Source organism: Cydia strobilella, chromosome Z (assembly GCF_947568885.1).
Source record: "Cydia strobilella chromosome Z, ilCydStro3.1, whole genome shotgun sequence".
Classification (NCBI taxonomy): Eukaryota; Metazoa; Arthropoda; class Insecta; order Lepidoptera; family Tortricidae; genus Cydia; species Cydia strobilella.
In genome coordinates this window covers 6,005,080-6,019,409 of record NC_086068.1, presented here as the reverse complement: position 1 = coordinate 6,019,409, position 14,330 = coordinate 6,005,080, and the positions used below count along the sequence as shown (strand labels likewise).

The 14,330-nt window shown below is 36.2% G+C and overlaps 2 protein-coding genes, 1 long non-coding RNA gene and 1 pseudogene across 3 annotated transcripts in view; 1 reads left to right on the top strand and 3 right to left on the bottom strand.

The window, feature by feature from the left end:
* Window positions 1-14,330, bottom strand: part of LOC134754525 (uncharacterized) — a 267,264-nt gene that overhangs the window by 38,381 nt on the left and 214,553 nt on the right. The gene's annotated exons all lie outside the window — the stretch shown is intronic.
* LOC134754689 (targeting protein for Xklp2-B-like) lies at window positions 193-1,836 on the bottom strand (annotated as a pseudogene).
* Window positions 1,676-6,530, bottom strand: LOC134754077 (uncharacterized). The gene is made up of 2 exons (XM_063690152.1): window positions 6,416-6,530; window positions 1,676-2,498 (listed from the first exon to the last, which is right to left on the bottom strand). Exon 2 carries the CDS (start codon window positions 2,492-2,494, stop codon window positions 2,015-2,017), a length of 480 nt encoding a protein of 159 aa, XP_063546222.1. The 5' UTR covers window positions 2,495-2,498; window positions 6,416-6,530; the 3' UTR covers window positions 1,676-2,014.
* On the top strand, window positions 8,358-14,040 carry LOC134754668 (uncharacterized). Its single transcript, XM_063691007.1, has 2 exons — window positions 8,358-8,596; window positions 13,797-14,040. The coding sequence occupies exons 1-2, from the start codon at window positions 8,501-8,503 to the stop codon at window positions 13,944-13,946; spliced, it is 246 nt and encodes an 81-aa protein (XP_063547077.1). The 5' UTR covers window positions 8,358-8,500; the 3' UTR covers window positions 13,947-14,040.

The window sequence follows — 14,330 nt, the reverse complement described above, 5'->3', positions numbered from 1 at the left end:
AATGTCAAAATATATGTGCCATTTTCAACTAAAAGGGTACTTATTGTCGCTTGTCAGTAAGGCGCTATTTCCATATAGCTTCAATTAGAAATCAACCTTATCAACAAGCGACAATGTAGTACCTTTTGGTTGAAAACGTCAAATTTGTTTACATTATTACGAACGAGGTTGGGCGATTAATGTCTCTTCATTCTACGAACACATTGAGGCATCTTTATTCTCTGCGGATGCTGAAGATGAACCACATTTGACTGTAGCAACTTGCATTAGCTTCTTTACAGCTCCTGGCACTGGCTGAGCTTTAAATTGACATGCTTGTTTGCGTTCCTCTTAAAATTGTTTTTTTTAATTTTCTCTTCATGACGGCGCTTCATTTCTTCATCTTTCTTCTCAAATGAAAATGGCTCTACCGTTTGGGGTCCAGGACGGACTGGCTTTTTAACTGGCTCGGGTGGTTTAGGCTGAGGGGGTGCTGTTTAGCGGAACTTGGAAGTGACCGGTATGGCGAGTGGAATATCCAGTTTCTCAAGTATGTGTTTGGGTGCAGGACGCGCTTTGAATACAGGAACATGTATGGGTGATTGAGCAAATTTTTTATTGACTTCGGTCAATTTGAATGGTTCAGGAACTGTTGACAATTTCTTTGGCACCTCAGGAAGGTTTCTACAGCCTTCAATCACTGATTTCGGAATTGGATTAGCTTTAATCTTGAATTTTTTGATGTCTTCTTTTTCTTTTTGTGACATAATGTGAAGAGGTCGGCATCATGCCTTACATCTTCGTGGGTGACTGAGGAATAGTGAGCGTTGACGGCCCTGGAACTGGAACTGCATTAGGATAGAATGCTCGAGATCGACTTGAATGGAAGCGATTTGGCGTATCAGCCTGATAATGATAAACTACTTCAGCCTTTGATACAAATTTCGTTTTTGACAGCTCGCCCGTTTCTTTATTTTCACGGTGCCCGTGGTCTGCATGTTCATGATTTCCTAGTTTTATTACACCCCACGCCAAAAGTATGGAAACAAGCTTGTATTTCAATAGAAAAGTGTGATCTTTTATCAATGGATTTTATACTACTCATTGACAATTTGTTAAAAATAATAATAGAACATTTTAAAAGTAAATTACTCTGGCTGTGATAGTTGCCAATTCAACATTATGTCATGTAATTAAAGGGTAGGTATAATTATGTAACTTTTTCCTACTTAATTTTTTTAGCTTTTTGACAATATTTTAGGATGTTTTGATATTAAGCGTGTATTTTTTATCTTTTTCAACCAAATGTTTTCAACCAAAAGGTACAACATTGTCGCTTGTTGATAAGGTTGATTTCTAATTGAAGCTACATGGAAACAGCGCCTTACTGACAAGCGACAATAAGTACCCTTTTGGTTGAAAATGGCACAAATTAAGCTTTATGAGAATTATGAGTTTCTTGAGCATGCTGGCAAGTTCTGTATTGAAAAGGATTTAAGGTTTTATTGACTGCATAACTACATGGCTAAAAGTAGCTTAAACAGTACAGTGTAAACTATATATGGGGCATTTTCTATAAAAGGGACCTTATTGTCGATGGCGCTTACGCCGCACAGCGTCGCGCGGCATTGTGTTTATATCGGAGCATCGTTTATAATGGCGTAAGCGCCATCGACAATAAGGTCCCTTTTTATAGAAAATACCACTTATAGCGACACTCGAGCGAGCGGATGTTATAGAGAGATTTCGTTATAAAGAGAACAATTAATATTAAAGTGACGCAACTATAGCTAACAAATATGGACGTTATAGGGAATGAATCATTATACTGTATTTTGTTTAGATTCTAACGTCCATGTTAAAATACCCTATTGGGTTACCACCTGGTTCCAGTAACAGTTATATAAAGTTCTTGTGAATATGCAATATAAAATATAAATAAATGGGGGCTAGTTTTTCTGGCATATCCCAATTATATCCTAGAAATGCATAAGAGAGCGTTAATACTTGTAAATTAAAATTACTAAATGGTCATTCACTTAAAGTAACCGTAGCGGCACCTCCTCAGATCCTGCAGCTGTCCGATCTTAGAAGACATCTCGTTCTCCCGGCACACTCCGCAGAAGATGCTCGTGACCATGTGGAGCGGACTGCTGTAGTACAGGCTTGGGTTCTTCAGCGACTTGTTCTGTTCGTGGCAACAGACGTGTAGGAACACTTCAGCAATTATAAGTAGCATGATCAGAACTGCTGGAAAAACTGCCGGTATCAGAAGCAACCTTGGACTAAACATGTTCGAACCTCTGATTATATTCTCTTTTAATGCTTGGAATTTTTTCGTCTTGCTCATGTATCCCTTAGGAAACTGTATGGTCTCGGTTGGAGGCGCGGACTCGCGCGGCCCGTGCACGACGGTAGACGAAGATGGCGTCGGCTCGCCCGTCTCATCGTTAACGAGGTACGTGATAATCTCGCCGGTCTCGTCGTCACGACAAAAATGCCTTTGCCTCGACATATTGCTGTGAAAAAAAAAAAAAACAATTTTTAGTTACCTACCTCCTGTTTTATGAATAGGTAATTGTAGGTTCATGATCTTGAAAATTGGTGTTTTTGCCCTCGGTTAACGTTAATGTAGTTAATTATATGTTATGCCGCTACGTCGAGAAAAAATATAAGGAAAATTTTGATCGAACAATGTTTGTTTGGAGTGCCTTTTTTGCTTTGAAAACGGTTTTTAAAACTTCACTTTAATAATTTGTTATTACACACAAAGGATCACAAAGAGGGATACTTTTGGCATTACCTACTCGGCACTTAGTCATACTTTTTTTGCCCGGATGCTGCACTTCATGATAAAAGCAAGCCGCTTTGCACAGTGCTAGTAGGGACCAAACTGAGTGATTTGACCCGCAGCAGCGCAAGTTTCACCCCTTAGGAACAGAGATGGCGCCACTTCTTAAAAAAATATTTCAAAAAATTCTATAAGCTAAACCAATGAACCGATTTAAATATTGAATATCTCAAAAAAAAAGCTCATTATATACATTACTTTTAAAAAAATACTCAAAAAATATATACTGAATACTTTCGACAAAAATCGGTCTTAAGTTTTTTTTTTTTACGATTGATAGTTTTTACTTGATTTCTCATAAAAAATGTACGGAATATGAATAGTTTAATGCATGTATATATTACTGAACAAATAACAAATATTATAAAAAAAACCCGACACCGATACCTCTCATACTTCACGAAATATGAAAGTTTGAATGTGAGTGTAAATTTCTTCAAAATATATTTTAAAAAATTCTACACGCAAAACTATTTGACCGATTTCAATGTTTAACATCTTAAATAAAAGCTCATTGTATACATTACTTACAAAAAATACTCAAAAACATATACTGAATACTTTTGGCAAAAAACGGCAATTTAATTTTTTTTTTTACTCGATTGATAGTTTTTACTTGATTTCTTAAAAAAAAATCACTGAGCTAAATATACTAGCGTCTTAACATGCATTATAGCGCCGAAAACAGCTACTTGAGCTACTGTAGACCTTAAACTATAATGCTTTAGATGAACCTCTTACACTTTTATGTCATCAGAGCCTGTAGGCTAAGACTAAATATGTATAGCTATTCTAGAGTCAGTCTATGTCTTTAAGTAATAATAAAATAGATGCTAAGTATCGCCTAATTGTATGTTGAGATTTATATGACGGTGCGCTGTGACCCGCCCTAAACAACGGAATCTGGTAGCTACCCTCACTGACCAAAAATCTATTTCCACCCTGTATACTTAAATATTTTATTTATATAATTTTTTAGTCAAATTGAATGTTAATTATTAATATTTCCGGAAAAATAACCTTCGTAAAATTTTTTGGTTATGTGTCAAACGCTAACAAAATCTGTCATTTTTGGGGCATTTTCTATGAAAAGGGACCTTATTGTCGATGGCGCTTACGCCGCACAGCGTCGCGCGGCATTGTATTTATATCGAAGCATCGTTAATAATGGCATAAGCGCCATCGACAATAAGGTCCCTTTTTATAGAAAATACCACATTTGTTTACATTATTTGCAAGTTCTATTGACGACGACTTTAGGAGTAGCAGAGAAAACGCCGTTATTGTTTGTCCTTGTCAGTCTCACATTTTTTTTTATTCCCCACCATAAATTTGTATGGTTTATGGTGGGCTACAAATCTAATCGACCAATCATATTGTCGCTTGTCGCATTGCGTATGTTCCGTCCCTCAAGGGCGCACGCGTATAGCTGATCTATGTAATGCTAGGTCTATGGTCCGATTGGTCGAGTAGATTTGTAGCCCACCTTAAACCACACAAATTTCCGGTGGGGAATGAAAAAAACCGGCCAAGTGAGAGTCGGACTCGCGCACCGAGGGTTCCGTACATTACACAATTTAAACAATGTATTTTTTATGTGAAACGTGAGTGAAAGGTAAATTGCGGTTTACGATTTATGACGTATTAAAAAAAACTACTTAGATCTCGTTCAAACCAATTTTCGGTGGAAGTTTGCATGGTAATGTACATCATATATTTTTTTCAGCATTATCATTCTCTTATTTTAGAAGTTACAGGGGGGGGGGGACACACATTTTACCACTTTGGAAGCGTCTCTCGCGCAAACAATTCAGTTTAGAAAAAAAATGATATTAGAAACCTCAATATAGTTTTTGAAGACCTATACATAGATACCCCACACGTATGGGTTTGATGAAAAAAAAATTATGAGTTTCAGTTCAAGTATGGGAACCCCCAAAATTTATTGTATTTTTTTTCTATTTTTGTGTGAAAATCTTAATGCGGTTCACAGAATACATCTACTTACCAAGTTTCAACAGTATAGTTCTTATAGTTTCAGAGATAAGTGGCTGTGACATACGGACGGACAGGCAGACAAACAGACACATGACGAATCTATAAGGGTTCCGTTTTTTGCCATTTGGCTAAGGAACCCTAAAAATGAGTGTGTAACAAGGACAAACAATAATAGCGCCTTCACTGTATCGACGTTGACACAAAATACTAAGATAACTAACCGATTGCCTGAGTCATGCCCGAGTTCTAGTTACTTAGAGATTCCAAGACCTATTAAATGAAGTATGAGTTCACTACTTTGTTGTACTTCTCTAGGTTTCATATAGTACACATTAAATTTTGTTAAAGTGGTTTCATAAGCCTTATATAAGCCCAGCATAGGTTAAATTTTCACTCCATTCAATTACTTAAATCTAGGGTGGTTCAAAGCTAAGTTGGTCGAGGTCGCAAGCTGATGGCTCTTGATTGGTCAACGCTTTAGTAAAATCAAAGTTCTGTAATACTTTATGTCTAACTAAATAATGAAAGTGTGTTCTTTGGTTTGTGTGTGAACAAACCTATCTGTCATTTAAAATGAACTAAATGTTCGAAAATAGAATGTGTATTCAAAATAAAATCTAAATGTTCTAAGATTTTTTTTAAATACTAGCATTATTTTCCAATAATTATTAGTAATCACCAAATCTATTTGAAATTATAGAAGTTGAATTACTAATAAGATATGTGTAATTTAATGTGTCAGACAAATGAAGTCTCGCAATCATAGATTGAAAGTGTCTTTATGTTGTAAATGTAACTAAAGAAACTTTCCATCCAATTTAATAATTTTATCACTGAACTAAAGTTGTTAATTTCTTGGAAATCTATAGCTTATATGTAGCTCAAAACCGGGACGAGTGGAAGAAGAGGGGGGAGGCCTTTGCCCAGCAGTGGGACACAATAGGCTCGTAATAATAATAATAATAATTACTTTTTTCGCTAAAGCGCTTATGAGCCTTTTAATAAATTGTAGTAGGTGACGCAGAATTTATCTATAGTTAATGAGATACTCATATCCGAGATGACAAGACGCCCTGAGCAAGGCGTTTCAGGCGACAGGCACTGGCGTGGTATATGTTAAAACTTCGGATGGATAGCAGGTCGCAGAGCAAAACGCTTAAGGGAATTTTAAATGAACAACATGTACTTAAAGTGAAACAGACTGGATTTCGCCTCAGATGACACCGGGCAGACGTTGCGCTGGCTGTGTAGAGAGTAGCTGGTAGACTATGTGGCGGCTAACTGCCTACATACCAAACGAGGTTCGTTATACAAAACTAACAATTAAGTTAATAAAAGAGGGACGCTTTCCCCTTAACTAGCATCGTCTGTTTCTGACAAATGATTTTACCAACAAGACGAATTCTGACTAGAAAACGTTAAAAGTTTGAGTCGACAACGTGGGGCCGCTCGCTATTCTGTATATGGTAGTTAAGTTTCGTAAATATTACTTTATTTTTTCCTTCCTGCGTGCCACTTTTATTTGATTCTTGTTTATGAACGAAAAATCTACTATAAACACTTGTTAAAACAATTAAAAGAACTTACCCCGCAGCAAAAATTAACTTTGCAAGTTTCTAACGAACGATGCTCTCGAGTCTCGAAGTTGTAGTTAACGAATAACCGAAAATGGCTGTGTGATGTGACCGACGCTAACTCGCTCGTACAATTTAGTAGCGGATATCCGGATAACCCCAACATAACAAACTTTAATCCTTCCGGTGACCGTGATTGTTGTCGTAGTGAAATAAACCTTAGGCCGAAAGAAAAAAGTTCACGTTCTTCTAATTTCCGTGGAGATAAGTTTTAAATAAAATAATTGACATCATAAATATTAGTAGAATTATTCACTATTTAAGTTAATTAATCATTAAATTAATGAAAACGAATATAGAAATATATTTTAAGGTTTTGAGGTGTATTAAATGATTTTGACAATTAATAATACCGACGATTGACCAAACAAGCGCCCTACAGATAACACACTCATAAACCCTCGTAATTCTAACTTAAATACTATTACATTCCTTTGACGTAATTATAATATATAATTAATATTTTCACGCTTATTTTTCTGCAATTTTCTTGAAGATCCTTTTAGTGAAATTGAGCATATTATTTGTACTCAGAGGTCGTTCCCTGAGGACGTTCCGGTTTACACTATGGGGTTGCCATTCGCGAAATTGACGATTTCTTCAGTATCGATGATTGTGAATCGAATGAGTTAAGCAACATCCACAGGCAACATCCGATCATTCATGGATGTCTTCATAGACCTAGCATTACATAGATGCGGCCTACCGCGTGCGCCCGTAAGGGATAGACATAGATAACCCTCTATAAATAAATAAAGAAAAAAAAAATAGATGACGTCATAAACGTGGGGTTACCATATTGGTAAAAATTACCCCAATATTTGATATCACGTTGGGGCGATTACCCTGGAGGCAAAGTTTGACGGTATTAAAATTGTTAAATAAAATGTCATGGGCCGTTCTTTTTAGGCGTATGAACAATGAAATACCTCCTATAATTCGCGCAGGTGGTATAAAACTAAACATGTTTAGTAAATAAAACGTAAAATAAAATGTATTATGAGTTTTAATTTTATGAAATCACAAATCACAATCACATTATTCACACCAATTAATGTACACCACATTTAATCTTTACAACGTTTGTTTATTTTATTTTTTGGAATTAGAAATACGAAAAAACTTCGAGGTCAAAATTACCCATAAAATTATAATATTTTCATCTGGTATCCCTAACATGATTGTTATGCAGCTAAATTAAGAAGAAGATTAAAAACGGCTGACTTCAGACTCGTCTGAGTAGCTGACATATTACCACAAACAACCTACGTAATTTGGGCAGATAATTTTACAAATAATGTTTTGTTAATTTGCGTAAATAATTGTGATATTTTTATTGAAATCGTTTGATTCTACATTGCTTTGAGTGTAACGTAATTTTACGATGTTATTCTCACATATTGCGTTAAGAGGAAGATGTAAAATACCGTACTTACGTGTGAAAGGTTATGTTCTCATATTTTTGCTCAGAGCGGCTATTACAGCCGATTACAGAACAATTCACCATTATTTTATCAATTCAAAACGCTAACCATCACTATGTTTAATAAGAGAAAGCATAATTTCATAGAAAACAACAATAATTAAACAAGCAACGAACAAGCATGACATGTCACGTACTTATTTGTTTGCCACAATTTCGGTTGTGGCAGCGGTGGAAAAGTGAAACTATGACAAAGACAAAAAGTATATTGCTCTCTGTCACTACTACTGAAAGATACATAAGACTATCCCGTTCGGTCATTTCGCCCCACTACTCATGACCGATCCATGTTATACTAGATTCATGGATGTCTTCATCGATCTAATCGAATGCTTATCGACTAATGAGGGCTATCGTTTTTTTGCTCACCAGTTGGCGCCTCTGTTGATGGTGGCCCAAAAGAAAAAAAACGTTTTAATTTTAAAGATGTCAGTTCAGTGTCAAAGTCAGCCAATTCGAACTTAGTTTACTTCGTTATTTTACTGGCATAACGATTATAACGGAAGTAGTTTATTTTATTATTTTTATCAAACAATAAACATTTAAATAAAAACAATGACTTCCACGCAATCGGGCTGCGAATCGAACGTTAGTGGGTTTATACCCTGTGATGACCAGACCATCTCCCAAATGTATTTGTCTGCTATTGAGGTAAGTGAATTCTTGGGGTCTGTTTGAAACTTAGATTTCTTCGGCAAACCATTGTTTAGGGTTTCGTACCCAAAGGGTAAAAACGGGACCCTATTACTAAGACTCCGCTGTCCGTCTGTCCGTCCGGCTGTCTGTCTGTCACCAGGCTGTATCTCATGAACCGTGATAGCTAGACAGTTGAAATTTTCACAGATGATGTATTTCTGTTGCCGCTATAACAACAAATACTAAAAACAGAATACTATAAATATGGTTTGTTATGTGGGGCTCCCATACAACAAACGTGATTTTTTTGCTGTTTTTTTCCGTAATGGTACGGAACCCTTCGTGCGCGAGTCCGACTCACACTTGGCCGGTTTTCTTTATTTTTTATATACTCAGTTAAATGTTGGGAAAAACTGATTTTTCCTAACGCTCTTAATGGGAGGAGAGGTAAAAATTATATAATAAGGGTGCATTTTAACAATAACAAAGTTCTTAAATAAAGCATTATGTTAGACGTATGGTATGGAACTTCCTAACTTTCTATAAAACATAACAGTTAAATAAAACATACTTACAATAAACAAGTTTGGGAACAAATCAAATTATTTTATTAAATATTTTGATTTGTGTTTTTTAAGTAGTCGCACTACTATATATATAAATTAAAAACTGTAATAGATGTCATATATTAAAGAAAAAGTGTCGAAGCCCTCCAGTGGTGAAGGCCGGATTTGAACCGGCGTCTTTAGCTATCTGCTTGCCCTTAGAGCTGGTCAAAGACGCCTAGTCTTACTAAGATGGCATATAGTCGAGAAATTCGGACGGGCACCGCCGTGGCGGGGTGGCCTAGGGGTTCATGGCGTTAGCCGCGATAGCTAAAGACGCCGGTTCGAATCCGGCCTTCACCACTGGAGGTTTCGTCACTTTTTCTTTAATATATGACATCTATTACAGTTTTGAATTCATACTTACAATAGTTGAAACCTTATGTTAAAGTTAGTACCCTATCCTCGTAAGGCCCAAGGCCTGTATTACTTATTAAGTTTGTTGAAATTGAAATTTTCAGAAATCGTAATAGAGTTCTCAATTCGGTTGTTTTTTTTTTTTTTTTTAATGTTTGTTACTCCATAACTACGTCATTTCTGGACCGATTTTGAAAATTCTTTTTTTGATTGTAAGTATAATACATACAGATTGGTCCCGTTTTTGTCAAAAAGCAGTTCTGATGATGGGATCCATGAGGAATCGAGGGATCTCCTCAAATGTTAAAGGCATACATATAGTGATTTTTGTATTTTTATAAACAAATCTAGCACTTCCATTTTAAAAAGTGACATTTGATGAAGTGGAACTGCTGATGATGATCAGAACGGAACTCTCCAATGACGCATAGTTCACGTTTGGCGATTTGTCCTCTTCATTATGTTTGTTAAGCAAGTTAGGTTTTCATGAAACATTTTTGTCAAGCTCGAGTTCTGATGATGGGATCCATGAGGAATCGAGGGAACTCCTCAAATGTGAAAGGCATACATATAGTGATTTTTGTATTTTTATAAACAAATCTAGCACTTCCATTTTAAAAAGTGACATTTGATGAAGTGGAACTGCTGATGATGATCAGAATGGAACTCTTAATGACGCATAGTTTACGTTTGGCGATTTGTCCTCTTCTTTATGTTTGTTAAGCAACTTAAGTTTTTAAGACATATTTTTGTCAAGCTCGAGTTCTGATGATGGGATCCATGAGGAACCGAGGGAACTCCTCAAATGTGAAAGGCAAACATATAGTGATTTTTGTATTTTCATCAACAAATCCAGCATGTACATTTAAAAAAGTGACATTTGAGGAAGTGGAAACTGCTGATGATGATCAGAATGGAACTCTTCAATGACACATAGTTCACGTTTGGCGATTTGTTCTCTTCCTTATGGACCCAGACCTAAACTTGGACCCGGACTCGGACCCGGACCCGGGTCTGAACATGGACCCCAACTCGGACCCGGACCCGGATCGAACTCTGACCCAAACTTGGACACGGACTCTGATCCGGACCCAGACCCGGACCCGGAAATGCTACTAGAAAAGTGGGTTAGGTGGGTGGTTGGGTTTTGAACTGCAATTCTCACATAACAGAACTGCTATCAGAAAAGTAGGTAAGGTTAGAGCTGTGACCCTTACAGAAACGAAATGCTATTAGAAAAGTAGGTTAGGTTAGGTTAGAACTGCGACCCTTACAAAAACGAAATGCTACTAGAAAAATGGGTGGTTTTACCTCCTTTTCTACATAATTACGCAAAAGATGCTGTCTTTTTCATTTCATTGTCTGGAATCTAAGAATGCATCATCAACAATAAGTGAACTTAATAATATCAATTCCAATAACACAATCATTATAAAAATTGGCCCAGTCGTCTTTAGCCTAATAATTTTTAAGAAAAAAAAAACCGACTTCAATGGGGGCCCCCATTGAAGTCGGTTTTTTTTTGTGAAGAGAATTGATATGTCCGTCTGAATATCAATAAACGAATTTGTACCCACGATATCATTAGTTTAAGTATTACTAAATTTAGAACCAGAATACAAAACTATCGCTTGGCAATAACTTGAAGTAACGTTGATATATTGTAGAAAATATACTATTAATAATGAGTCCGCTTAAATATCCGCTAAAATTATCAGCGAACAAACATTCAAGTTAATTGAGAGGCGGACAGAGCTGCTAGCTACAAAAAATAAGTCAAGAGAAATGAAGAATGAACTTGGAGAACTATTCAAAAAAACAAGAAGAGCACTCAGAGACGATTACGAGGTCTACAGAAAAACAGTAGTCGAAAAAAATATGACAAAATTCCGTAGCACCAAGAGAGCATATAAAGACCTCTCAACACATAAGAACTGGATACAGGGTTTAAATGATAAAAAAGGTGAATCAAGAGATAGAAATTATATAATAAAACATGCAACAGCTTTCTACTCCGACCTATATAAACAGCCTACAGATACAATACAATATGAACAAAATAACCCTGCTCTACAAGTAATGGCACGAACATCAACAGTAAACCCAATAGACTCAAAGGAAGTAATGGAGCATATCAAAAGATTAAAACCTGAAAAGTGCCCAGGCCCGGACCAAGTCACAAATGATGCCTTAAAAATCGGTGCGCCTATATTAGCCGAACACCTTGTCAACATTTTCAACAGAGTATTGGTAGAGGAATTAGTTCCGACACAATGGTGCCAATCCAACATCATATTGCTTTACAAAAAAGGAGACCCGCTTGACATCAGCAATTACAGGCCAATCAGCCTACTTTCCTAAATCTACAAGCTCTTCTCATCAATATTACTAAGCAGAATAGCACCAGAAATTGACAAAAACCAGCCGATCGAACAAGCCGGCTTCCGGCCACAATACTCAACAATCGACCACATACATGCCATCGAACAAGTTGTAGAAAAATTCAAAGAATTCCGAAGACCACTGTATGTGGCATTTGTGGACTACTCAAAAGCATTTGACAGCTTAATACACGCATCAATATGGAACACATTAAATAAGAACAAAATTAATGAAAAATACATCAACATCATAAAGAACATCTACTCCAACAGCGTCAGCAGGGTGAGACTGGAAAGGCTAGGAGAGAAATTCAAAGTCGGAAAAGGTGTGAGACAAGGAGACCCCCTCTCTCCAAAACTTTTTATAGCGGTGTTGGAAGAAATCTTTCAAAAACTTCAATGGGAAAAGGAAGGCATATGGATATCAAATAAAAAACTAACACATTTGAGGTTTGCGGATGATATAGTTTTATTCAGTGACACTGCCAAAGGTCTGGAGACAATGTTAAAGAGGCTAAATTCAGAGAGCCAAAAAGTGGGCCTACACATGAACGCGTCTAAAACCAAAGTTATGACGAACAGTCACAAAAAAAGTATAACTGTAGAAGGAAAACAAATAGAATACGTGGATAACTATGTATACCTAGGTAAAATGATTTCCTTTGACCCCAATAGCAACATAAACGAGGTGGAAAGAAGGATAAACATAGCTTGGAGAAAATACTGGTCACATAAAGAAATCCTAAAAGGAAACTATAGTTTAAAAATAAAGAAAATAGTTATGGATTCCTGCATTCTCCCCAGTTTAACCTACGGATGCCAGACATGGGCCTTCACCGAGAAAGTTAAAGAAAAAATTTTATCATGCCAACATGCAATGGAAAGAAGCCTATTGAAACTAAGAAGAATAAACAAAGTAAAAAACATAGATATCCGGATGAGAACAAAATTGACAGACGCACTACAGTTTAGTTTAAGACAAAAATGGAGTTGGGCTGGACATCCGGCTAGATACAAGGACAAGAGATGGACCATACAAACAACCAAATGGAAAGGCCCACTGGGCAAACGTAACTCAGGAAAACAAAGAAAAAGATGGGTCGATGACATCATAGCAATTGCAGGAAATACTTGGGAGAACAATGCTACAGACAAAGAGAAATGGAAAAAGATGGAGGAGGCTTTTACCCTCAAGGGATCACACATCATAAAAACATAACAAAAGAAAAGTCAATTTTATAATAGATGTGCGAGAAACAAAGCTTAAATAATAATAATAATAATAATAATGAGTCCGCTAATATAGTTACACATGTAGATTTTCTTTCCTATATCTAAACATTTCGAAAAACTACATTTTATTACATTTGTAGCCTTTTTAATGACACATTTATTTGGTTTAAAATATGCTGTATGTTTAGCAAGTTTATTTTAATACCTCTATTAGTTGTAAAACAAATATAAAATTACCTTAAAGAAACATTGGAGTTGTGAAATAAAATTCAAATGAAGCTTTTTACAAAAGTAAAGATGATAATCTACGTAAATTATGTGATATTCATGATTATTTTCGTTCATTTCTCTAATGAAGCAAAGTCAACTATTTACTACACTATTGGTCCAAATTTCACTGGCAAATTTTAGCAATTTTTCTGGTATGGGCCCAAAGCTGCATTTTCACTTATTAGTATTCAGCAAGCAATCATTCGTGCTTTTGGTTAATTGAAACACTGGCTCCAGTAGTCAATGGTAAGAGCGAACATTTGCTCAAAACAAAATGATTGCTTCAAAGTGAATACACAGCTTTATGAGGCTATGTTAAAAATATATAAATTAAATTAATGAAAATACTTATATTTATGTATGATACAGGGAATGGAGTCAATAAACCAAGATTTGCTGCAAATAGCGAATAACATGAAGAGGATTGTGAGCCAGGCGGGCCCCCTGGAGAGCCAGCTGAATGCCTTGCTCCAAGCCCTGCCTGACCCCAACCTGCAAATGAACATGGAGACCGAATGATATTGTTATCTTAAGGAAAACACCAACCTAGTGTGATAAATTTGTTTATTTGAAGGCTGAAGAATTAAATATATTTTCTAAAGTTAGTACTTTAGTCTACTACTTCTAAATTAGTACTCCTGACCAATTTCGGCCATAGTGACTGTGTGTTCTGGAGTAGACACTTTTAATCTGTTAACAGAATGTAGCTGTTCTACTGTCTGGTGCGCTTTTAGCTTCTATTAAATCATGGAGCGCCCTACGGTCACATGGTATGTCCGTAGTTAATAGTATAGGAGTTCTGAAACTCTGTTCTGGAAACTGGGGCGCTCCAGGGCTCCAGGGGTTAAAGTATGTCTGTTTGATCTGTCAAGTATCTGCCTACACATAATTAAACTGTACCAT